The sequence below is a fragment of the Lynx rufus genome, unplaced genomic scaffold (genome assembly GCF_022079265.1).
Source record: "Lynx rufus isolate CCGP_SWC_20201006 ecotype Redwood Valley unplaced genomic scaffold, mLynRuf1.p SCAF_3, whole genome shotgun sequence".
Taxonomy (NCBI): domain Eukaryota; kingdom Metazoa; phylum Chordata; class Mammalia; order Carnivora; family Felidae; genus Lynx; species Lynx rufus.
This window is the reverse complement of record NW_025814845.1, coordinates 28,607,047-28,633,967: the sequence shown is the minus strand read 5'-3', so window position 1 is coordinate 28,633,967 and position 26,921 is coordinate 28,607,047. Positions and strand designations below refer to the sequence as shown.

At 43.6% G+C, this 26,921-nt stretch overlaps 1 protein-coding gene across 5 annotated transcripts in view; it reads right to left on the bottom strand.

Moving 5' to 3' along the window:
• Nucleotides 1–26,921, bottom strand: part of TBC1D1 (TBC1 domain family member 1) — a 216,136-nt gene that overhangs the window by 96,670 nt on the left and 92,545 nt on the right. For all 5 annotated transcript variants that reach the window (XM_047090943.1, XM_047090944.1, XM_047090945.1 and 2 more), the window contains exons 2-7: nt 22,417–22,935; nt 19,483–19,572; nt 15,816–15,920; nt 14,703–14,835; nt 9,050–9,141; nt 2,409–2,519 (exon numbers count right to left, since the gene is read on the bottom strand). In XM_047090943.1, the coding sequence (XP_046946899.1) occupies nt 2,409–2,519; nt 9,050–9,141; nt 14,703–14,835; nt 15,816–15,920; nt 19,483–19,572; nt 22,417–22,935 (1,050 nt within the window). The remainder of the gene's footprint in view (nt 1–2,408; nt 2,520–9,049; nt 9,142–14,702; nt 14,836–15,815; nt 15,921–19,482; nt 19,573–22,416; nt 22,936–26,921) is intronic.

The window sequence follows — 26,921 nt, the reverse complement described above, 5'->3', positions numbered from 1 at the left end:
TATATATACAAGTGGAAATAATATGTTCATCGACTAAAATGCAACACCTTCTAACTTTATTACTTTACAGGTCTTTGCCCAAACTGATTCTACTTTTTCCATAAGAACAAAAGCTCATTCAGTTTGTTTTCTACTTTATGAAACCGAGTCCTCTGGCAGCTATCCAACACTATCACTTTAGTCACTGAAAAGCACAAACAGATCACTGGCTCTAACGAAGTGCAGCCTTGAGCCTGTGCTCAGTGTCTCTCTCCGTCCACTTTTTTGAAGTCCGGTGGTCAGAGCAGTTCATTGTCAAAGCCATGGTTCTACTCCTCTCTAGGTCAAGTCATGACATGTTTTCAAAGGGTAAGGGGATTTTTAGGTGCAACAAGAATGTAATGAAATCCATGTAGTTAGAGTACTCCGTAGCATAAAGAGACCAGGAATGTCCTGGTAAGTCTCAGAGCTTCATCTGATTCATCTAAAAGCAGCTGCTGTTCTGAAAAGCCTGATCCTCAGAGCCCAAGAGGGTGTCCGGTCTGGGGGAGACCCAACCACAACTGGGAATCAGGGCAACATCTTTACAGGCACAGATGTGAGGGCATGGGATAACAGAATGTTCAGAATCCTCTACACAAAGTGCTGACAGTTCTGCTTTTTATATTCAATTCTCTGATGTTTCCAAATGGAAATAAAATTAATTACATGTCTCCTCTGCACTCAACTATGCCCAAATCAAAAAGACACTACTCTGTTCCCTAAATATGAGTCTGTACTTAGGTCAAAACTTTCCATCCACCATAAATGCTTCATTCCCCTCTAGCAGTTATAAATTATTTCAAAATTATCAATTTCCTGTTGGAACAAGTTAGGGAAAAACTATTAATGGCACCAAAAAAAAAAAAAGGAATGAAAGCGAGACGAGAAACAGGTTGAAAAAAAGTAGAGAATTAACTGTGAGCTTAGGCTGGGTGGCCCACCTGAGTGAACCGGAGGGGCACAGAACTCCCAAGACTTCCCGTCTTGGGAAGGGAGGAGTGTCAACACACGAAGGCCAGACACACACGCACAGTGCACTGGTGTCGGGGTCCCTGCCAAGAGATGCTACAGTCGGCCGAGGAGATTAAAAACAATGTCAGCCACTGTACGTAAGCCCTGTGAGCTCAGGAAAGGTACCTGATTGCCAGAGCCAACTGGAAGGTAGAAATCTGGGGACAGCTGCCATGTGTGGGTCCGCGTGAAACTGCATCACAGTTAGGGTGCCACAAAGGCAGGGGTGTCATAGGGAAGAGGGCAAGGGAGGGGGCAGGCCACTGAGCCTTAAAGCGCCTTTCGGACGTGTCGGTTAAGGGTTTGTTTTTTTTAAAAAGCAATATACTTTTGGGAAATGAAGGATGTTTTGAACATCCTTCAGTGATTTTTCTCTAGATTTTCTGGCTCACAAGGGACTTTAATACAAAATGCACATCTAAAGCTATAACAGTTATCAGGAATTGACTTACATAGAGTCCAAAAGACATAGGAAAATGGTCTGGGGCACCATGTGTACGGAATCCCAGACTTGGAGCGCTTCAAAGACAGAGACCTGCAGGAAGCCCCAGCTTCTGACCCAGCACCCCGAGACAGAAAAGCTAAATGATGCTTGTGGCCAGGAGAGGAAGGCAGGCAGATTCTGGACCTCCCTCAGGTGAAATGGAATCAATGCAAGTTCTAGATCTGAAGAGCACACACGCCAGGGTCTCTAACGTCATAACCTAATTTGTCAGAAGTGTTCTCCCTGCATTCACGTAGCATTTATGTCACAAAGACCCTCCAGGGACTTTACAGGATTCTGAAGGCGACCCTGCAACGTCATTCCCATTTTACCAGGGAGAAAGGGGAGGTGACAGAGACTGGCTCCCTCCCTGCAGGTCAAGTAGCCTGTTGTAGCAGTACCTACTCTTTTTTTTTTTAATTTTTTTTTTAACGTTTATTTATTTTTGAGACAGAGAGAGACAGAGCATGAACGGGGGAGGGGCAGAGAGAGAGGGAGACACAGAATTGGAAGCAGGCTCCAGGCTCTGAGCCATCAGCCCAGAGCCCGACATGGGGCTCGAACTCACGGACCGTGAAATCATGACCTGAGCTGAAGTCGGCCGCTTAACCGACTGAGCCACCCAGGCGCCCCAGCAGTACCTACTCTTAAATTTCATCCCGGAAGCTCTATACCAGCCCTCCTGTGGAGGCGCCTGCCCCACTCCCACCACGAGGCCGACACCTCCTCTAAGCACGGTCTCAGTATTCCCAAATTTCCCTCATATGTGCAAGAAATAAAAATAAGATACAGGGAGAAAAAGTTTCAGAACGTGAGAAAAAAACCTCAAGATTTTGTTTCACACAGCATCCTGGTAAAATTAAAAGAAGAGGAAAAAAAAAAAAAGCCATACCTGCTTTATCTCCCCAACATGGGTGTGAACTTTTTGTTTCTCTTCATATAAACACCTCAGGAAAGAAATAATCAATTCATTCTCTCGCTGCTCATTCCTTGGTCGCAATTTCTTAAAAAAAAAACAAAAACAATATATCACATTTATTTTTAACTGTTAACAAAACGGCTAAACCACGCCTTTGAAAATACAAACAGCTTCCTCCCATCCATCAATGGGTGCTTTTACCCAATCATCTCACCAGGGGGCACCAATGATCCTAGCTAGACAGGGAGACACTTCCTAAAAAGAACAATGGAGCCAGTGAGCCCGATTCACTTTTGACCTCTGATGTCCTCATACCGAAAATAAATATTTCACATCGGACAGAGGCACAGTGGAAATATTTAAGAAATAAATAGTCTTGAAAACAAGAAAAGAGTAAAAACTGTGTAAACATCCAGAGGTCGGAGCTGTAAGGGCTACATGTTCATAAACCTTTCATGGTTAGGGAACTGGAAAGGAAAACAGCAACTGTATCCAGGGTCATGGTTCCATATGCATCAAATGTGATGTTCACCGTGAATCCCTTCTTGCAAGCCCAACAAGGCGTGAACTTGAACACAGTATTTTATGGCATGGATTTCTTTTTCCCCTTTCTTTTTTAAGAACGTTCTCCCTACCCCTTTAATTCTTTGTATAGGTAGTAGCAAAGCATACCGGACTAGAAATCAGGATATGCAGGTTCTAGGTACTGCCTAGAAGTGTGACCACAGGCAAGTGATTAGCTTCCTCATCTGTTCAAATGAAGATTATGCACAAAATAAACTCCAAGGTCCCAAATTCTCTGGATCTGAAATATCTGTGTTCAGTTTTTAAAGACCATCTAATTTAGTGTATTTGTTTCTCTGAATATGAAGAAAAACCTGACTTATTCTGAAGACACACAAAGCATCTAGTCTATAAACCTTGAAAATATGTATTTTTCATAACAACGATTATCCATTTTCCCGCTCCTCCTCTCTCCCTCCATCCCAAACTTCTAGCCTGCCCTTCAAAACAAAGTTGGGGTGTAATACATGAATCAAACATACAAGCATCCAGTCTGGGTCAGCTACACTCTTGGCAAACTCCTCCCCAAGTTAACCGAGAAACAATGTTTTTACCCTTTGTGCCATAGCTTTTAGAAGCAAAGGTAACACTAACCCAGACCTTCTGGTACTCCCTCTTAAGAAAAAGATCATTTAAAATGATAAGTTGTTCCTGTAACTCAAGGAAAAGATAGCAAATGATTAGAAGGGGTTGTTTTCACTGAGGACTTCCTGTTCTTTTAAATTTCAGATTTAAGGATTAAATACCTTGGAAGCTAGAACAGATGCTCTCAATCTCAATTCCAAGTCATGAACCTTCATGTTATGAAGTTGTACATGTTTTACGAATCAACTGGATTTTTCCAAAGAAAGTTCCATCAGATCTTCACCAAAGGAAAGGCACAGTCAAGCACCACAATCTCAACTTTATACCCCAAGAAGATGACCCATGGTCCATAAGCCCAGGACGCAAGAGGAACTCATTGATTGCCAGTGGGAAGGCAAAATGATACAGCCACTCTGCGAACCAGTTCGACAGCTTCTCATAAAAAACTAAGCATGTTCTTACCATGCAATCCAGAAATCACACTGCTTAGTATTTACCCAAACGAGATGAAAATTTATGCCCACACTAAAACCTGCACACCAATGTTTATAGCAGCTTTATTTATTATTGCCGAAACTTACAAGCAACCCAGACGTCCTTCAACAGTGAATAAACAAAGTGTGATACATCCATAAAATGGAACACTATTCAGCACTAAAATAAAAAGAGCTAGGGAGCCATGAAAAAACACGGAGGAACTTTAAATGCATGTTGTTACGTGAAAGCCAATCTCCAGCACACCGTATGACAACTGGATGACATTCTGGGTAAGGCAAAACCATGGAGGCAGCCAAAGATCAGTGGATGCCTGGGGACTGGAGGGGGGGCGGGGGAGGAATGAACTAATGGAGCAGAGGATTTCTAGGGTGGTGAAAAACAATTCTGTATAACCCTATAATGATGGATACATGCTATTATACATTTGTTAGAACGCACAGAACGTAACAACACTAAAAGTTAACCGTCATGTCAACTAAGGACTTCAGTTAATAATAATGTATCCATATGGACTAATCAGTATTAACAAATGTACCACACTAGGACAAGATATTAACAACAGGGAAAACTGGCCCGGGGTTAGGGCTGGGGTGTGAGGGGTCATATGGGAACTCGATATTTTCTACCCACTTCTTCTATAAAACTAAAACTGCTGCAACAAAATAATAATAATAATAATAATAATAATAATAAAGTCTTATTTTTTTTAGAAAAAGTCCACGAAAGAGGAGCAGACAGGAATTATGAGAAGCCTCTGAACAGACAGCCAAGAAGTGGAACCATTTCTTCTTCCATATCTTTGGTTAAATATTTGAAGCTGTTCTCAACAAGAAAAAGTGTATTTTTCTTAGAGAAATTCTGTGCAATAGCTTATATCAAAAGTATCAATAAAGGCTTAAAAATGAGTAACAAGGAAACTTTTTTCCCTCAAAATACACAAGAATTTGTTCAAAGGGACAGAACATGAGACAGCTGAGCACAATGTACAAACACAGTCACTGCCCATTAAAAACTGAAACCAAGGGCCGGAGACTGCGTCCCGGGGCTCGTTAACCACCACAGAGGGAAGCCACTGTTCACGATGCCCTACAAGGTCAAGAAATAAGTCCTTCCTTAAAATAATTGAAACATGATTATGGGCTACTCTTCTATTGAGTGAAAATGATTAGCAAGGTGCCTGCTCCTTAATACGTCTCATGTGACTTCACCACCCTCCACCGTGGCAAATCGTTACTTTCCACAGGTGATTTAATTTTACCAAACTTCATTAGTCAGAGAGACAAGCCTGAGGAAAATGACGGGGAATTGAGCCGGGTGACATCACTTTGTAGTCAAAAATTAACTTAGTTTCGACAAAACCAATCTGCAGTGTCAGAAGTGAGGACAGTAGGTACCTGGGGACAATACTCAGGGGGGATTCTGAGGGGCTGGAAACGCTCTATGTCTTTATCCTGGTGCCGGCTGCACAGGTGTATTCATCGTAGCACAATTCACTGAAGTACACACACCACCGATTTGTGTTTTTCTACAGTTATATTTCATTAAATACAAAACAACTGACTGTCAAAAATAACCAAGCCAATTCTGCTACATGCTTCTTGACCTTATTTCTACGAGAGGGCCTATGAACTGGTGGTAAAAGTCACTGAATTTCCAACACTCACTAATGAACACCACGATGCTGAGAAAGTCTGTGGTCTTCTGAGGGTACTCCTTAAAATGGTAGTGCTCACTTGGGACGCTACATTCTGACATCTTTTCATAAAGTTACAATCAAATCTTAAATGAAATCATTTTAAAGCCGTGGAAAATCCAAAGAAGTTGATATTCTTTACAAAGTAGAGAAAAAGTTCTTCCATTCCTCTTTAAAACTTGTGAAAAATCATGTTCTTTAATCCATTAAATGACATCTCTGAGTAGGAACCTACTCGACTTACCTACTCAGCATTAACTCAGCCACTCCCTGAAATACACTCACTCAGATGAGAAGACTTGGGCTTTTGAGGCACTTCCCTTCCTTGCCCTACTTCGTCTTGAAAGCCCTCTGGGGGACTGCCTGATCCGGCTCACTCAGCCAGCAGCAGGGCAGCATGGGAAGACGGCAAGACCCCATGGGCCCCCCGCTCAGGAAGATATGCGGGAAAATTATACGACCTGTTTCATGAGCTCATAAATTAAAAAGTGGCTCTCCATGTCATGAGTCTTCTTACAAAGGGTTAACGGGCCAGCACACTCAGGGGGCACAAAGCTCTCTCAGCGCGCTCACGGTCAGCTCCCTGCAGCAGCGACCATCTCCCGCATCACGGCCATTACTGATGGCTTGCTCTTCATGTCCTGTGTGCTCTGCACTTCTTTCTTTGCATTAAGCATTTATTTACAAAAACACTGATTATGTATGCTTTAACAACTACATAATCATGTGCCACTAATTTCAATCGTAATTCCATTTGTCTTACGAAAATTTGCCCTTGGAGAGTTCTTCAGAAACAAAATTACCCTCCAGGAAAGACGGTACAAAGGAACGTATTAACCACTCTGTTTACAAAAGGGATCCTGACATTGAAAAGCCACCTTTTTTTGTTATGATCGTTCTGAAATGTACAATTTTCAAACACATTAGCTGGCACTGCTACCTAAAAAGAAATCGATGACTTGGTTTATAAAATGTCATTTCAGAATCAAGAATGGTCATTGGAAATAATTCAATGAAACCTTCAGGCCATTAGAGGAAGAGATCCATGTCAAATTTGTATCATTCAAGGAAAAGCCACACTTATGACGATGGAGGACATAGTAAGAGCTGGCTTTTCACAACAGTGACCTTCCTTTGGTCTTTAAGCTAATCAACTTACAGAGCCTTCTAGAACAACACATGGGGGCCCCAAGATATTAACTACAGGCATTTTTAAAAATAAATAAACCTTGTCTCCACTCGTCTCTAAAATCTCTTTTCCATATGTACTGGGTGTCTAAAAACTGACACGGGCCAAAGAGAATCTCAGAATCACATCCGTTAGGAATTTCTCATTGCTGGACAATATTTTATTACCTATGCTGGTTAATCGCACTGGTTTTGGTCAGATGAATCAGCATAGGTAATAAAGTGCTACATGGTGCTGTCTAAATAACAAATAAAACTCACATTGGGGGAGGAATGTGCATCTTCTAAGCTTGCTGCAAAGACATTCCCTGAAGTGGCTTTGATAGCAGCAGACCAGCAAGTGGATGGACCAACACCAGAGGAAAAGGCCCGGCTTCCACTGTAAATGCATTAACAGTCGGAAGCAAACTGTCCATTATGAATTCCAAGTACAAATCACACTAAGTTTTTCTGAGTACTGTGTACTTAGAACTCTAAAGATCCTTTACGTAAAAACAAGGGGGCACCTGGGTGGCTTACTCAGTTAAGCGTCAGACTTCAGCTCAGGTCATGATTTCATGGTGCAGAAGTTCAAGCCCCACGTCAGGCTCTGCACTGACATAGCAGATCCTCTGTCCCTGTCCCCCTCCCCCACCTCCCATTCAGTTTCTCTCTCAAAAACAAACATACATTTAAAAAAAAAAATGGCATGGGGCGCCTGGGTGGCTCAGTCGGTTAAGCGTCCGACTTCGGCTCAGGTCACGATCTCACTGTCTGTGAGTTCGAGCCCCGCGTCGGGCTCTGTGCTGACATGACAGCTCAGAACCTGGAGCCTGTTTCAGATTCTGTGTCTCCCTCTCTCTCTGACCCTCCCCCGTTCATGCTCTGTCTCTCCCTGTCTCAAAAATAAATAAAACGTTAAAAAAAAAAATTAAAAAAAAAATGGCATGTCTCAAGTCGATTCAAAAGAAAACAAAATTTAAAGGCAAGTGGAAATTGTGAAAATTACATTCTAAGCTATTTATGAAAGTAAAAAACCTTCCCGTGCTTTCCTTCTACAAACATGTGCCAATCCTACCACGGGAGAACAAGGGTGATGAAGAGAATTCTAATGGGATTAAAGAGAAAAAGACAGTCTTCTAACTCTTCACGCTAACAGAAAACAGATCATGGGCCTGGTGGGTGGAGTCCTGCAGCCAGTGTAGAGACAGACAGAACCTGGAACCCAGAGCTACGGGCCTTCTGGATTGGTTTACTGACTGCTCTGCAAGGCCCTTTCACTCTGCTCCCCACACAAAAATATTTATCCTTTGTTCTGATGTGCCTTCCTCCCTACAAAAGTGCCAGGAAACCATTGAAAATGCCCCTCAGCTAAAGCAGACAGGAAATTTTTGATGAACTCATTAAAGATTCAGAACGAACACACTACGGGCATGCCAGCACACACAGCACGGTTTCCCGGAGAGACGCCGCATCTACGCGCAAGGACAAGAGCGAGTTTCCAGGTTTAACAGAAAACTGACGAGCTGGCTTTTTTTGCATTTTTTTTTTTACAGTTAGGTTTGATATATAGCTCTAAGTAGATAACATCATCTAAATTTGTGTCCAACACTGACTAAGAGGGGAGGAACGGTTAATGACCAAGTTCACGTACAAAATAACGTCTCTGCCGACTCCCACACTTCGGGGCTGAAACCCCGAGCAGGAAGGGGCTGGCAGGAGTTTCTTGTAGAGCAGAGAAACTCTTGTAGAGCTTGGGGACCAGAGTCCAGGTCTTCTGTCCCCTGGGCTGAGGCTCTTTCCACTCTAGAATTTCCCTTCTTTATTCTAAAATATTTTTAAGGGAGTACTCTTTCTGGGTTAGTTTCATTCACTGTGGAAACCAAGACCTGGTGTCAGTCTGCCATCTGACCTGCCCCCACCCCCCTCACCTACCTCCCACCCCATCCCCCACCTCTGAGTGGGGCTTAACTTTAAAGCAAGAGGAACTCAGGGCCACTTCCTCGGAGCTGTGACAGCTCTGGTTTGCGATTTTTCATAAGTAACATCTCTCAGGTAAGTTGCTTACCTTTTCCTTCAGTCTAGAAATGAAAAACTGGTACTTTACCTGAACCTCCTCAAAAATAGTTGCTTGCTCCTGATTAGTCAACGTCGTCAGGTGTTTCTGGAGTTCTAGTTTGGTTTTGGAAGAATTCATTCCTATTAAGAAGAGATACAAGAAAACACTCTAAGTACAAGTTCTAAGGCAGAGTAAAACTTCCATACTCGAGCTCTTTATGTTCTGACCCACCTACTTCAAGCTTTTGACATTTTACAGACATTCTACTTGGTAACAATGTTAATGACGCCAATGGGGACAACGGACATTTTTTAGCTGAGCCCTCATGTGCCAGGCACTGTCGTAAACATTAGGCCCGTATTATGTAACACTGGAACAATCCGTGAAGAGGACTTAGTTATCCCCATTGTACAGTTAAGAAAACCGAGACCCAGAGGCTTATGTGATTTCCCAAGACCACCACGTTGGATTCTACCTTGCATCTGTGTGGTTCCAAATTACTTTTTTCTCCACCAGACCATGTTAACACACCTCACACAATCAGAATCTTGTCCTCAGAAAATAAATTCTTGTGAGTCATTATACATAAACCCTGATGATTCTTCTCAAGGGAAAACAACTACGGTCCGTGTGAAACATTTTCCTCTTCCTTGGTAGACTCCTTCCCAATAAAATGGATTATTCATGTGGCTAACAACTTTCATTTTATCACCACTGCCTTAGTAACAGTCGTAAGACCATCAGATGACCATCACAGAGGATTAGGAGGAAAAGTGACAAAGTCACAATTTCAGTGCCAGTGAGAATCTGATACTTCACAAAGTGCTTTCTCCACACATACATGGCTTAGATTCTATTTTGCCTTTTCTTGGTGCCAGAGATCAATGTCACACATGCTGAGAAGATCTGGAAACAGGCTGACCTAACCACCGTGGGAGAACTGCCGCCCGTTACTTTGATTCCAAGGGCAGCCCTCGCCTCACCCGCCTGCTGCAACTCTCTCCCCTCCTCCTGAGGCTGGGCACCCGGCAGGTGCCCGGCCAAGGCCACGCACTCCGGAGAACACTGTGAATGCATCTACACAGCTAAGGATGGCTGGGAGAGGACACCTCTGAAACGTCAGAAATCAAGCTTCTGTTTTAAGAGGCATCTGCTGAGGTCTAGAGGAGCTAGGCGACTTGTCAAAAGTCAGAAGGCCAATTAGTAGCTGCCCTCCCTCCCCCCCCCCCGACCCCCCCACTGCAGCTGGACGCAGAGCCCCTCCCCCCACTCCCCTCCCCGCCTCCGACAGCTCTGGTGGAAGCTGTTCCTCAAACTGCAGGGCTCTCTCAGCTTCCAGGATGTCCTTCCTCCCAGCAACACCACCCCCCCCTTTTTCTGCCAAGAAAATAGTCTAAAAATAAAAGCCAAGGTTTCTTAAGTGATTGCCAGGCCACTATGCTCAACATTACGTGTATCACCTTCCTCAAAATACTCCCTGAAGTGGGTACCATGTTTAGTAATCCCAATGCATAAATGAAGAAACCAAGGCACAGGAAAGTCCAGTATTTTGCCCTGGGCCATTGGCTAGGTCGGGGACAGAGTCAGACTCTGAACCATGTTTTTTGCCTCCACAAGCAACTCTTCAAACTCTCCACTGCCTCCCTTTGCCCAAAGAGTCAAGTTGCTTGACACACAAGTAGCTTCGATACCAAAGTGAATTCAGAGGAAGGTGAGAGTATAGAAAAGACAGATGGGTTTCGTCAGGGCACAATTCAGGTGTTCTTCCGGCAAGCTGAGAACACAGAGATGCTTTTACTGTGCTGTAACTACTTAAATGTTGAATCAAAACGGTGTTTAAACTTAGGAGTAAAATAAGCAGTCATCACTAACCAAAAGCCCTCCCTGCAGGCCTTGGACACAATGTAAGCATCCTATTTTGGAAAAACGTGGATTGTCCGATGAGACACTCACACGCAGAGGGAACCCCTGGGCTCCACGAAGAATTCAACTAATTATATGAGAGACTAAGTCCACACTTCTAACAACTGGGCAGCAACACAGACTATTCACATTCGGCAGGTATGAAGAGATGCCTTAACAAGTTTTATCCTTGCCTCCAGGATGCCTCAGTGCATGCCCCACATCAAACCAGAGGTGAGGTTTCTCACGCACACAGGCCCCAGTGCCTGGCTGTCTACCCCATGTTCACAAGCACACTTTCCACAGGGCTTCTCAACACCTTGCGCTGCCCCGGGTGGTTCCAGCAGCACGAACGTGGCACCCTCGACACGATGCTACAAGGCTTTACCGGGGAAAAGGGACACGAGGAACAACACAGAAACAGGGAACCAGAGTCCAGGGCATTCGAAAGCTACGATCCCCCCGGCCTGGTTGTTAGTGAGGCCACCTTCACACTGCTGACGCAGAAAAGGCTCTTATTAAGGGAGGTCTGATGAATGACTTTGCTTTGCCAGAGGCAAACCTGGACAGCAAAGGAAAACCTCAGTTCAACCTTTTTTCCTTTTCGGTGAACACACAATTCAGTCTAGCAATTCCCAAAACACTCCGCTCAACTTTAAAATGCACAAAATGCTAGATCCGCACCACTAGGACTTGTGTGGAGTTCCAACCCAGACCCGCTTACACGATGTGAGCGGCGCGTCCGCCGTGGTTGCTGTGCACAGTGTACGTATTCTTGTCGAAATCCCGGGGCACAGACTGACGATTTCAACCGATCAAGAAAGCAGCCTTTTAAGTCCTTCTTCTTGTGGCCACGTCACTGGTCCGTGTACAGAGTGCTCGGCCAGAGCCTGACTTCCTATGAGAACTACTCTTACGGGAACCTACAAGGAGCTTTAATAAACCGCTTCATTCTACTTACTAGGAACACAATATAGCAAAAAGCACGGGCTTCCAAGTGTTCCTAAAAGCATCTCCCGCCTAAGGATGCCTGTAACGCTGTGTCATCTATACTTAAGAAATGCTTCCCATCAGGGTGGGCACTACACAGCCTCCCAGCCTTCTACCTGTGCTACTGAGGATGTTTTTACATGAGCAGAGCTCTCTGCTTTGCTTGGATTTTATCAGGTAAAAAAGACGAATTTAATAATAATTCCAACACTACAGCAGCAAAATCCCCACCTTGGTGGAACTTTTCAGCTCTCACTTTCTGAAAGCTAGGCCAGACCACAAAAAGATTTATCAGGTGGAACTCTGGAATCCTTCCAGCTCCTGCAGATCTCGGTCTGCTTTATCTTCAGGGCCAGAGTCCTTGTTGGCTTCTTAATAAGCTCTCAAGGGACATTTCTGTCATCGTTTACCTTATCTTGACAACCACTAAGGGAAGGGTTAGGGATCCTTTCAGATGAGATCTCCAGGTAAAGCACAACTTTTCTCATTTCCAGCCCTATTTTGCATAATGTCAGCAAACAGTAGCAACTAGGAAAGCATAGTTGAAAATATTAATCATTTTGATTTATTTTAAAGAGCACTATAATGTCCATAAACGAATCTTTGAAACTTAAGATGATAACTGTCAATCCATCTCACTTAAAAAGGGAAGTCAAATACCACTTCACACCCACTGGATGGTTATCCTAAAGAAAGTAACACGCGTGGGCAAGGATGGGCAGAAACTGGAACCCTGTGCACTACTAATGGGAGTGCACGACGGTGCAGCCACTGTGGAAAATATAACGGCGGTTCCTCAAAAAATTAAATGTGCAATTACCATATGATCCAGCAATTCCACATGTGGGTATATTCCCAAAAGAATTGAAAGCAGGAACGTGAACAGATACTTGCACACCAACTTGAGAGCGACATCACTCACAACAGCCAAAAGGTGAAAACAACTCAAACGTCTATGGACAGATGAATAGATAAATGTGGTATAAACACAAAATGTATTACTAGTCAGCCTTAAAATGATATAAAATCCTGACACACACTACAACGTGAACACACCTAGGAGACGTTATGCTAAATAAGCCAGTCGCCAAAGGAAGCATGAGTCCACTTAGATGACGCACTAGGGCCATCACATTCACAGAGACAGAAGTAGAGTGGTGGTGGCCAGGGACCAGGGGAGGGGCAGAGGGAGTTACACTTGAGTTGATTCTCCACTTGGAAAGATTACAAAGCTCCAGACAGAAGTCGGCAATGACCACATAACAACGTGGATCTACTCAATGCCACTGAACTGTATGCTTTAAAAAGGCTAAAATGGTCAGTTTTATATCACATGTACTTTCACCACAATTATGCAAAAAGGGAAATGAAATCCAAATAGCAATTGTGTTCTTCTCTACACAAGTAACGCTTATTAGGAGTATTCTAGGGGCGCCTGGGTGGCTCAGTCGGTTGAGTGTCTGATGCTTGATTTCGGCTCAGGTCATGATCCCAGCGTTGTGGGATCAAGCCCCGCATCAGGCTCTGCGCTGAGTGTGGAGCCTGCTTGGGATTCTCTCTCTCTCCCCCTCTGCCCCTTTTCCCCGGATCATGCTCTCTCTCAAAAATAAAAATAAAAATAAAAATAAAACAAAGAAGTATTCTAGAGACATAGGAAATTATCACATCTGTTTTGATGCTTACAAAAACATAGGCCATTTAAATCCTGTGACTCCCCTCAGAATCGCACACAAAGTTTTAAAAATCCTCCTATAAATGGAAAAAAGTGCAAAAGCAAGGAGAGAGAGGAAATGAACCACTTCAATGGCAGGTTCCCTCAGAGGATCATCATCACAGGCTTACCTTGTTCCCTGCCCCTCGCCTCCCCCTCACCGCAGGCCCAGAAACGGAGCATCTCTCTTCCCACCTGAGGAAGATTCCCTCTCTCGTTCAGGAAAGGTCTCGTCTGTTCCACTCTGACCCACCCGGCCCTTGTGGCTCTGGATGTGATGAAACCTCCCCAGCTGCACAAAGCTGGGTCAGCCGCCCCCCCCCCGGCACAGCCTTCTCCTGGGGTGCAGCTGAGGGGCAGGTAACAGGGAGGGCTTTCCCTCGCAGGAGGACTCCTGGACTCACACACTAGTTTACCCCTACACTTCACTCATTCTTGATTTACTTCCCCCTAAAATGTGCATATGACCAATCCCCTTTCCTCCCACGATGCACTAAAGATCAAATTGGTAACAGTGCAAGTTACAGCACCTCGCACAGTGCCTGGCACACCTTAAATGCTCAACAAATATCAGCTGCAAATGGTAACATTTACCACAGTTTCTCCTGACACCAAATTTCTAGAAACTATCGTCCACACTCAGTCCTTTTTACTCTTTCCCTTCGGCTCAACTGCAACCCTCCTTCTGCCCCCTTCACTCCATGAAAACTGTTCTGGCAGAGGTTACTGATGACCTTGTAATTGAAACACTCGGTGGAAATTCTTCAGCTCATATCTTAACTACATCTCTTCATAGCAGCCAATAGGGCTGATCACGCACAACCTTGATAAATGCCATGCAGCCGGTATGCAGCTTCTGGCTCTCTACTCAGAGCCCCTTAGAGGGGCGATGGTAGACAGGGATGTGGATGTTTATCTTCAAATCCTGAGCACCTAGCACAGTACAGAAGACACCCTCGGCATACTGACAGTTCACCTGTAATCCCTGTAACTAACATGAGCCTCAGGCAGAACCTTTCAAGGAATGCAGCTTGCCTAAGGTTTTCCTGGGACCTTTAAGTCCCGAAATGTTAAGGCTTGAAGGGGGCCCCTACTCACCCTCTATCCGCTCACACAGCTTGTGCAGGCCCTGCAAGGGGCAGCCCTCACACAGCTGGGCAGGTGTTTTAGCCGTCTGCTGCACCGCAGCCACAGTGAAAGCCTGCTTCAGGGTCATCATAATCTCATCAACCTGATCAGAGAGAAGATAGCAAAAAGCCCATTTAAGATGAGTGGAGCTGGGGCCCCTGGGTGGCACAGTCGGTTGAGCGTCGGACTTTGGCTCAGGTCATGATCTCACAGTTTGTGGGTTCAAGCCCCACGTCAGGCTCTGCGCTGACAGCCTGGAGCCTGCTTCAGATTTTGTCTCTCCCTCTGCCCCTCCCCTGTTCACACTCTCTCTCAAAAATAAACAACAACAACAAAAAGATGAGTGGGGCTGAGGGGTGCCTGGGTGGCTCAGTTGGTTAAGCCTCCCACTTGGCTCAGGGCATGATCTCATAGTTTGTGATTTGGAGCCTCACGTCAGGTTCTGTGATGACACTGCAGAGCCTGCTTGGGATTCTCTCTTTCTCTGCTCCTCCTCCGCAGGGAGGAGGGGATAGATGGATGGATAGAAGGATGAATGGATGAATAAATAAAGACATAACTTAAAAAATAAATAAACTCAAAATAAATAAATAACTTAAAAAAAAAGATGAGTGGGCTGAGATTTCAGGACTCTGCAAAGACTGAGTATTTGAAGATTTGGGGGGGACCACTAATCACTGACAAACATAGTCATTATCGTAATATCTGCTAGGATTATAGTCTTAAAAACACTACCTAGATGTTCAAAACGCTTAAATGAGCTAAGGTAAAAACTAAAACCATAAATTAAATACTGACAAAAAAGCCAACTCCTCTGGACCAAAAATCCAAAATGACATTTTTTAACGCTGGGCCAGAGGGCAAAGTGAGCAGATTCCACAAAAACAATGAAAATTGAAGACACATGCCCAAATAAGTCTTGTATGTATACTAGCTAATTGTTTAATAGTCATGATGAATAACTGAAGCCAAATAATGACACACTGATGAAGCTATATGGTTTGCTAAGGGAAGAAAAAAATCAGTGAGGTTGAAATTCCACATGAATAAGGTTTCCAGGGGAGAACTCTCAGTCGCACTTACCAGAGCCTCATTTGTGCACTGAAACACGTAACAGACGAAATGAAAGCCTCCGCCCCCTGAAGCCTCTCGGCAGATAAACCCAAAATGGTCCACGTGTCTAATACCCTGTTGAAGGCAGGGAAAAGAGGAAGGAACGTTGAGCTGTATCCACAAGACGCACAACTGTCAGAGGGCAACTTAAGACTGACACAGCACAGTCTGACTGACCGGAGCACTATAAAATTAGTTTCTCAGATTTTCTGAAGCACAGTTGATACCAAACGTTACATTAGTGTCAGGTGTACGATGCAGGAATTGGATCAGTCTGCATGTTATGCTATGCTCACCACCAGTGTAGCTACCATCTGTCACCATCCAGTGTGATTAGGATACCCCTGACTATACTCCCTAAGCTGTACCTTCCATGCCTGGGACTTATGCATTCCACAACCGAAAGCCTGTATCCCCGACTCCTCTCCCCTCTGGCAATCATCAGTTTGTTCTCTGCATATTTGGGTCTAGTTCTGCTTTTTGTTTACTCATTTGTTTTTTAGATTCCACATATAAGTCAAGTCATGTGGTATTTGTTTTTCTTGGACTTCTTTCCCTCAGCATAATACCCTCTAGGTCCATCCATGTTGTCACAAATGGCAAGAGCTCCATCCTTTTCATTGCTGTGTAATATTCCAGAGTGTGTGTGTGTGTGTGTACACATCTTCTTTATCCATTCATTTATGCGCACTTGGATTGCTTCCATATCTTAGCTACTATATAAATAAAGCTGCAATAAAAATAGGAATACACCTATCTTTTTGAATTAGTGTTTTTGTTTCTTTGGATAAATACCCAGTAGTGGAATTACTGGATCACATGGTAGTTCTATTTTTAATGTTTTGCGGAACCTCCATACTGTTTTCCACCATGGCTGCACCAATTTACATTCCCACCAGCAGGGTACCAAGGGTTTCTTTTTGTCCACATCCTTGCCAACACTTGTTTCTTGTCTTTTTTATTTTAGCCATTCTAACAGGTATAAGGGGATAGCTCACTGAGATTCTGATTTGCATTTCCCTGATGACTGTGATACTGAGCATCTTTTCATGTGCCTGTTGGATCTCTGTATATCTTCTTTGGGAAAATGTCTTTTCAGCTCCTCTGCCTGTTTTTCAATTAGATTATTTGTTTTTCTGGTGTTGAGTTGTGTTAAGTATTTTACCTATTCTGCATATTAACTCCTCACGGGATATATCATTTGCAAATATCGTCTCTCATTCAGTAAGCTGCTTTTTTCATTTTGTTGTTGGTCTCCCTATGTAAAAGCTTTTTATTTTGGTTTAATGCCAAAAGTTTATTTTTGCTTTTGTTTCTCTTGCTGGAGGAGATACCTGGAAAATTCTGCAATAGCCAATGTCAAAGAAATTACTGCCTATGTTTTCTTCTAGGAGTTTCATGGTTTCATGCCTCACATTTAGGGCCTTTGTTCCATTTTGAGTTTATTTTTGTGTATCATATAAGCAAGTGGTCCAGTGTCCTTCTCTTGCATGTAGCTGTCCAGTTCTCCCAGGGCGACTGTTGAGCAGATGGCCTTTTCCCCACTGTATACTCTTGCCTCCTTTGTCACAGACTAATTGACCATACGATTATGGGTTTATTTCTGGGCTTTCTATTCTGTTTCACTGATCCATGGGTCCATTTTTGTGGCAGGACCATACTGTTTTGATTACTACAAGTCTGTTGTCTGTCTTAATATATGGAATTGTGATACCTCCAGCTTTGTTGTTCTCAAGATTGCCTTGGCTCTTTGGGGCCTTTTGTGGTTCCAGACGATTTTCTCAGATATTTTAAATATCTAAAAACATCTCTCAAATATGAAGATTAACAGTGTTCTCCTAAAATGTTATTCTGATTACCCCTATAATACAAGAACAACTGAAAACCAGAGTTTTTACTGTTCATTTTAGTACTAAAAGGAAGTGCAGAAAAGTGGACACAGAAAGAGGAGAACTTTTCTTAGGTATTAAAGAAAAACTACTTCAAAAATCCAAAGTAGATAAGAGATTAATGAAGAAACACAACTACATGTGCACACACACACATGCAAACACAGTCACAGAGGTTAAAAAAAAAGTTTTAACACACATTTGTACTCCTAAAACACAAGTACTTCACTGGTATTAAGAATGAGTCACAAAGCGTACACACAGAGAGTAGAGAGGCTTTTAAATGTAAGATATTAAGGCCAGGGTTGTACGCTATTGTTTCTCAAGAGCTCTTCTGAATAAATATGTAAACTTGTTCTGAAAGTATCAGCTAAGAGGCACCTTGATACAGATAAGACCTAGAGCATAATTATTAATACGTGAGTATCTCCAGAAAGCACCAGCATGCAGAGATACAAGTGCTATGAACGTGAAGTTCGGATCGTCATGTCAACTTGTAAGCTGCATCCTTTAGGAAATGATAAAACTGTCATACAAAAAAGCAAACCTTAAACATTAACATTTCAATAGAAATAGCAGCAAACTGAGATTAAATTCTGTGGATAATCTCAGGCTGAACATTTTCCAATAAATGGGCAATCACTGACGTATCTCAATCAATGCTCCCCAACGGCAAGATAAACACATGCCAGGCATTAATTCTCTGGGAAAGAGGATTTGGAAAAATTTCTTTTGCAAATGGTTCCCTATCCAACTACAAAAGGAACATTCTTTATTTTCACATTTTGGGAAAAGGGTTCAAAAGAGAAATTTTTTTTATGTAGATCATGTTATAAATCAGCAATGAGATTTTTGTTACATCTAGTTATGAGAAAATGGAAGTGAGGAAATGAGAAGCCGGACTTTTTAAAAAATAGCCAAACAGTGACTTTAAATGACCTCATATTTGTTAGGAAGATCCTGAGTACAACTGACATAGCTTATTATAACTGATTCTCCAGAATCTCTCTATGAAACATGCCTAGGGAGACTATCAAGAAAGAATCAAGTAGGCATTGTATTCTGAGGAAAACATCCTTAAAGATAATCACTAATTCAAAGAAGAAGAAATAATGACTGGCACCCAAAAGAAGTGAAGAATTTTTATACAGTAGAAATGAGCACCTATTTAAAAACATTTACATGTATATATATGAATACATATAGTAAAACACGCACACACACATCTGGAAATTGTGACTACAGAACGTTACCACCAATAATTGAAAAAAGAAAAGTAGATGATGTATTCTCTCCAGATTACCGTTGCTGACAGCAAACTTAACTTCAAAGTTATATGTAAATTTTGCCTTAATACACCAAATCGAAGAAGAAATGCAAGATCACAAATCAAGTACACCCAGAAAGTGTACATCTTGCAACCTTTTAGCACCTCTGTTGAATGACAGATAATAAAAGAATTCATTAAAAATTCAAATGCCAGGGGCGCCTGGGTGGCGCAGTCGGTTAAGCGTCCGACTTCAGCCAGGTCACGATCTCGCAGTCCGGGAGTTCGAGCCCCGCGTCAGGCTCTGGGCTGATGGCTCGGAGCCTGGAGCCAGTTTCCAATTCTGTGTCTCCCTCTCTCTCTGCCCCTCCCCCGTTCATGCTCTGTCTCTCTCTGTCCCAAAAATAAACGTTGAAAAAAAAAAATTTAAAAAAAAAAAAAAATTCAAACGCCAATGAACCAATAACCCATCTCCATTTACCTGAGAGCAAAAGGATATTTCCTTAAAGTTTTTCTCCAATGCTATTTTTTTGGTGTCAGGACTGATGAGGTAAACTTCAGACTGGCCAATCTTAAAAGACAAAAAAAAGAAACCAGTTTTTCATGAAAATTGAACTCAAATTTATCATACAAACATTCTCGTGTTGTGACCTATGGAAATGCAGAAGAAGAGGGGCAAGCTCTTCCTTCTAAGGTTCAAGTTCACTGCAAGTTCAAGTTGCAAGTTCACTGCAGAGGATGAACAGCTCCCGGGGCTCCGGTTTACCCTGGGGATTTCAGGCAGCACCTCACGTGTGTGAGTACATCCACCTGTGTAAGGCAGTGGTCTTCTTTTTTTTTTTAATGTTTATTTATCTTTGAGAGAAACAGAGAGAGAGAGAGGCAGAGCCATGAGTGGGGGAGGGGCAGAGAGAGAGGGAGACACAGAATCGGAAGCAGGCTCCAGGCTCTGAACTGTCGGCACAGAGCCCGACGCGGGGCTTGAACTCACAAACCGTGAGATCGTGACCTGAGCCGAAGTCGGACGCTTAGCTGACTGAGCCACCCAGGCGCCCCTAAAGCAGTCTTCTTTGAGATGAAAGAACCAAATATCCAAAAGTTAGCAACCAAACCTCAGATGCCACATCTCCCCTTTGTAAGAAGTGAGGTGTCTATAAAAGCAAATCTTCCAGAAAGGGTTCTCTTTTGAAACTTCCAAAACACTTTCTAATGACATTTTTTTTTTTAACTGCAAAGTCTTTTAGAATTACTGTTAAAATAAGCTACCATGGTTGAGTACATACTATTTGTTAGGCGTTCAAATACCACTTACTTGACTTTTTAAAGTTAGAGCATTAGGGCCTCCTGGGTGGCTCAGTTGGTTAAGCATCTGACTTAGTCTCAGGTCAGGATTAGGATCCTCAGGTTAGGATTCTCTCTCTCCCTGTCTCCCTCTGCCCCTCCACAGTTCACTCACGCACACGCTCGCGCGCTCTCTCTCTCTCTCAAAATAAATAAATAAACTTAAACAAATTTAAAAAAATAAAGTTAGAGTATTAGCATATGTTAACACTGCCTTACAGCTTTGGGTCAGCACAATAAACGCCATTATAGCAGAGGACTGTGTTGCCACAACCCATCCCTGCCTCAAGGGCCTTCTCATTTGCTGCTCCCTGAATTCACGATACTCCTACTAGAAGAGTATCTAGTTGGCCACACTGAACCTCTGCTCAGTGGAAAATCACTTCCTCCAAGCAGCCTTCCTGGAATCCTCAGATATTCTCACAGCATCCTCCACTTCTTTCTCCTTTGTGGCATTTATCACAACTGTAATGAGGCCATTACTTGTACAATCGGTTGTCAGTCCCCCTTACTGGAATCTAACTTCCGTGTGGGCAGAGACCATGCCTGCCCTATTCACTGCTGTGACTTCTAGCATTCTGAAAGGGACCCTACACACAGCAGTCACACACTAAGTACTTGAAAATACATGCGCTGAGTGGCTTTCACAATGACACCACTATCTTTTTAAATACAGATCACAGACTAAAATGCAAAAGCCTGAATGCCAACACAGCTCTTTTCAGTACACTGGTTAACAATGAAAACAGCCCTATTTACCCACTGACACATCGTCTTCATCTTAAACCTGCTTACATCCAACAACCCATTAGCCTAAGTGGCAGCCTCCTTACCTGTCGGCCATCTCACTGCGCTGAGTTAGGCACAAAAACATTACACTTATGGTAATTTTGTTCTCACTAGAATATCAGCCGTGACATTCTAGAAGGGGGCTGAGAACAATCAGTTCCCTGTACCATCAGAGGCCAGCTCCCTGCTGGGACAGCCCCAAGTCCGGTCAGCTCAGACCCAGACACTCCCAAGGAGGGCAAGCCCATACAGAAGAGCCCAGAGCAGCATGGAACCCAGGAATCCCAAGGCGAGGACAGCTTCCCTATCCATTTCCTTTTCTGGTACTTGTCTATTAGTTTACTAAACCTCTTCCAGAAAACAAGGGAGTAAGCAGTTGGCTAAACTATTATTTCAGTTCGGGTATAAATTTTAAATATCATGTTCTCCCCAAACCAATTACTCTGATTAACAAAGGATAAATATTTTATAATTTAACAGAAACAGTAAAGAGGGAGTAATTTCCAATTAAAAGATTTTGTTGAAATATATTTCTTGCAATTAATGTAGATTTAAAAAAAATCCTTTTGGAGTCTCTTACATGTGTCACCTGTTCCTTCCATTGAAAAGGTACCTTTCAACCAAGAGGGTGGGGAGTGGGTAGAGATAAGAACATACCAGTCGGTTAAGCGTTCGATTTTGGCTCAGGTCATGATCTCATGGTTCATGAGTTCAAGCCCTACACTGGGCTCTGTGCTGGTGGTGCAGAGCCTGCTTGGGATTCTCTCTCTCTCCCCGTCTCTCTCTCTCTCTCTCTCTCTGCTCTTTCCCCACTTGTGCTCTATCTCTCAAATAAACTTAAAACAAAAAAATGATTGATTCTCTTTAGGTTTCCAACTATAATTTTATATGTATCTTTTTTAATGTTTGTTTTGAGAGAGAGAGAGAGAGAGAGAGAGAGAGCACAGAGGAGGGGCAGAGAGAGAGGGAGACATAGAATCCGAAGCAGGCTCTGAGCCGTCAGCACAGTGCCGGACATGGGGCTCGAACTCACAAAATGTGAGATCATGACCTGAGCCAAAATGAGATGCTCAACCAACTGAGCCACCCAGGCGCCCCTCCAACAATGATTTTAAAGGTCTAAAACTAAAGGATTTTATCCTGAGAAAAGGATTATTTGCTCTAAAATTAGATAGATTCACACATAAATCCAAAAGCAATTTACTAAGAATCCATTCTCCATAAAGATTTCTTTTGAACGTGTATCTCACACTGGGGATGAGCCCGGGGCTTGATGATATTTTACCGTGAAGAGCATAGTCCGATTTTCCTCAATATCTGTCGGCTGCACAATATTGTGCCCGCTAATTAGGTGGTTCTCAATGTCGTTTTCCTCAAAGGACCTGAAGAGACTACTACTTCGAAGGCTTCCATCTTGAAATTCCTTCTTAAAGGCCAAAGAGCGCAGGCCGGGCTGGGAGAAGGATTTGCGCATGGGCCTCCCGCCCTGCTCCCCATTCCCCACCGGCTGGAGCACAGATCGGAACTTATCCGTGAAGGAAAGCCCTCCCACAGGATTTGGGGTTTCAGAATCCTGGGAGACCAAGTCAAATTCGGCTTTCCTGCTGCAGCTGACGTGATTGAACTTCTCGATGCACTCGTCGATCAGGGCCGGAGGGGCCTTCTTGTGAGCCACTGTCACCCGGCCACAGAAGAGCACCTCAAACTTCTTGGCAAACGTCTCATCGAACTCAGACGGGCAATGCAGCTCCTCCTGGCGGGCAATCTTCCCGGCCTGTCGGATGGAGCTGATGATCTCAGGCACCTGCCAAGAAAGGAAGAGTGTTACTTGGAACATGCGGTAGTAGGTATGCCCACGCTGGTGTGCACGCACGTGTGTGTACACACACACACACACACACACACACACACACACACGGCAGGAATATGCGAGGAACCAACGCTATGCTCTCCACAGCCACTCCACTGCATACTCCATGGTACTGATGTAGGATCCGTGGGGAATCCGGGACTGGAAATGTCTTCCCACGAGACGCACAACTTTCAGAGAGGAAAAGAGGAACAATACTGAGGAAGCACCTCTTATGTGCCAGGGCCTACGCTAAGGGACTGACATGCCCACAACACTCCACAAGGTTGAGTGACGAGCCCACGGACACACAACCCAGTGTGGCCGTGGAGTCAAACGTGGCTTAGTCCCTCTTCAAAGCCACAGTCCTCTCTGCGGCAGCTGTCACCTCCCAAAGAGATCTGTCTCCGATGTGGCTCCACCAAAACGTTCTCCTGCATTTCAGGGTGGTAGACCTTGGAGTGTCTTCCGCAATAAATGGGTGGGATGACCATGACAAGTGAGGACGGCAATTATCTTATCAAGCACTTCTTCAAATCACAACACCGTTATTTTCTTCAAAGACAGCTGACAATGTACTACTCGGTCCCATACTTCCTCGCAGTTGAGCAGTGCTGACTGCAGAGCTAGAAGGTTTTAACCAAGGAGTGAGTAACCAAGGCTGTATCATTATCACGGCGACACACTGGGGCCTCTTCCCACGGAGACTCCAAGCCTCTGGGTTCAGTGCAGAGTCACGATCAAGAGAACGAACAAAAGGGTCTCATGTGCTATCATCATTCCTACGGCAACATCCTCTCATCGTGAGCTGCCAGCAAGAGCCTTCAAAGCAGCAGCAGGTATAAATCTGCGACCACAGTAAGCACCTGTGTGGTCACTTAGATGAAGTACGGCCACGACACTAACACAAGACGGGCATGAATTCAATCTTGCTAAGGAAGGACCTAGTTTTTGTTATGACCTAAACCCCAAAGCAATTTTTTTTCCCTTTTTTCTATGTAAGAAAATTCAATTTAAGGCCCAATACCCATAGGCTCAATGTCTTCCAACAACATTATAGAGGAAAGAACAGCAACAACAAAAAGCCTGTGACAAGTCAGGTCAAAGATCAGCACATACAATAAAGGGAGATACCTGCAGGTTTAGAATGTATGCTTATATCCCGTTAAGGCCCAATGGCTCCAAAGACTTTTCTTTGTGATTTCATATCAAGCACATCTTAAAGACGGAATCTCTGCCATAAAGATTATGATATACCCTTCCAAGGTATTTTATCATGCAAGGAGTTCAAATATATCTAGGTATATTCTATATTTTAAAAATTGATTCCTGAAGCATAAGAGCCAAACAATACTAAATAAGCCAACACTGCAGCATAGGTCAAGCCTCTATTTGCACCGAGTATGTGCTTGTGCTGTAGCACAGGCCACTACTGCCAAATCGCATAGCACACGGAAGCCTGGAGACGGTTAATGTGAAAGATGACAGGACTGAGAGGCAGGAAGCCCAGGTTCCATTCACACCTTTGCCAACGTGTCACTACAGGCCCTTGGCAAAAACTGCCTCAGTTTCTCTCAAAACAAACAAACAAACAAAGCTTATAAGATTTTTCAGGCAAAGTTATTTTGGCAAAGAATTTTCAAAGGAAAACAGCCAATTCCTGCAGTAAAAAAACCTCGCCGCATTTCTGAGCAAGTGTATGAAATTATTTTGTCAGGAGTCACATGAATCTTTCCCATTGTTAAACTTACTCTCTGAACAGAAAAGTCAAAGCTTACACAGCCTTCTGAGGCTTGTTAGAATAACTTCATTTCTGTACGCTGGACCTTCCACTGCCTCTGAGGTGGTGGCATTTTTCATTATATAATCAAAGGACAGAGAAAATGTGTGAAGTCTCATGAACTTACAGTGACTCGGTAGCAAACAACACAGACACAAGTAAGACACCGAGTGGAGAACCTGACAGGGGTCCCTCACTTCACAAGCTCAGAAGAGGCTGAGGAGCTCATCACAACCTCGGTCAGGGTTGAGGCTGTGGAAGTTTTTCCGACCGCCATTCGCTCCTACACAGTAATCACCATCCTCTCGAGGCGGGCTTTAAGTCCAGGACCAGAGCCCTCCTCCTTGCTCCGGTGAGTTGCAATACGAGTATGAAGGAGAGGACTGGGTTAAAAAGAATCACTGTGATCCTGACAAGAGCCTAACCATCTCAGAATATTTGACAGAATACTGTCAAACATAATACAGCATAATACAGCAATACATTGTGAACACTTACAAATCGAATGTTTCAAAATCACCGTAAGTAAGATAGGAGACTTTTTAAATAAAAAATGGGCTCCACTTGTGTGTAAGTTTGTAAATCCGTGGTTCACTTTACCAGAACAGGCCTGGAGCACCGCTTTTCGAGAAATGAAGGCACAACATCCACTTGCGATGAATCATGAATTCTCCATCCTTTTTGACTCTGTCCTGGACCCACCTACACTGTTAATTGTTACAGGAGGGAACTGAGTCATGTACCTCATTTTATTTCCAAACCTTTTTCTAGGTATCACTCGACGCCAGGAGGTAGGGGTCCAGAAGCAAGCCAGTCCTGCCCAGGCAGGGAGTGGGGCCCAAGGATCTTTAGCCAGAACGTGTACAGTCCTGAGATGGGGTCTGCTGGGGGCCTGAACGCAGATGGGAGTCGAGAGCAAGGCCGGGTAAAGGATTCTGGAAGACCGCACACACAAGAATCGGCAGCTATCTGGGTGGGGGAGTTGAGGGCATGAAAGACAGCAGGTGGCTTGGAGAGACTGCCTCAGGCTGCGAACACAGGAGGAGGTTGAAGGAGACAGAAGGAGCTTGGCTTCCCTACAGGCTGAGTGACAGCAGGAGGGCGTGAGAGTAAAGGCATCTAGTGGGCAGTTGGGCAAGTGGGCCTGGAGTCCAAGACAGGACACGTAGACTGGGACGTCAACAGCTCACGTACAAGCGGCGGCTGACACCCTGGGAACAGAAAAAGGGGAAGCAAAGGAAGAAGGCAAGGATGGGACCGTAGGCTACACGGATGTCTCAGATGCAAAGAAACTGAGGGAGTGAAGACAGAGGAGGAGAAAGGGAAGCCGTCAAGGATGACATCGGAGATGTCAACCGAGGGAGAGGAGGCCATGGAGAGTCAGCAGTGGCTGGGGATACGTAAAAGTAAATAAATGGGGGATGCCAATTCTAACCCCCAAAATAAACAAACTTAACTGAAAAGGGTCTCAAGATAAAACTTCAGGCTATCAGAACATATACTTCAAATTACAATATTGACCACAAACACAGTGACCCTTTTAGGGCAAATACACCAGGCCAGTGGGGTTTACTTCCATTGATACAATCTAAAAAATACTTTTTTTGGCGTAGCCACAGCTGTAATATCTACGTCATTTCTGACCGCAGATCAGCAGCAGAGTAAATCAAAACTAACTACAGTAAAAACAAGAATCTGAAAAGCATCATACTGCAATAAATTCAATAATGGTTTGAGATTTTATTTCCTTTTACACTGGGAATCACAACAACAAAAAAGGTTAATTAAAATGATTCCCCAACAATGAAAAAAAAGGCCCTGTTTAGATATAAAATTTCTTAAACTGCTCTTCTGTCAGCCTATTTGAGTTTATACTAAAGCTCCTTCTTAAAGTAAATCTGCACCTTATTTCACAACCACAACAACTTTCTCCTGAATTCACAGTAACAAATGCAGAATTCACACGGTAACACTACATATATATATGGTTTCTGCAGCAGGCTTAAGGGAGTATTGTTTTAGAAGTCACCAGAAAACCATAGTATAAGACAGTTAGAAACATTCACTTCCGTAAATAAAGTCCTCATTTAAACATTTGGGTCAACTGGTTTGGTAAGGATTTAGGGATTTTAAAGGATGATAAACACATAGCAAGTGCAAT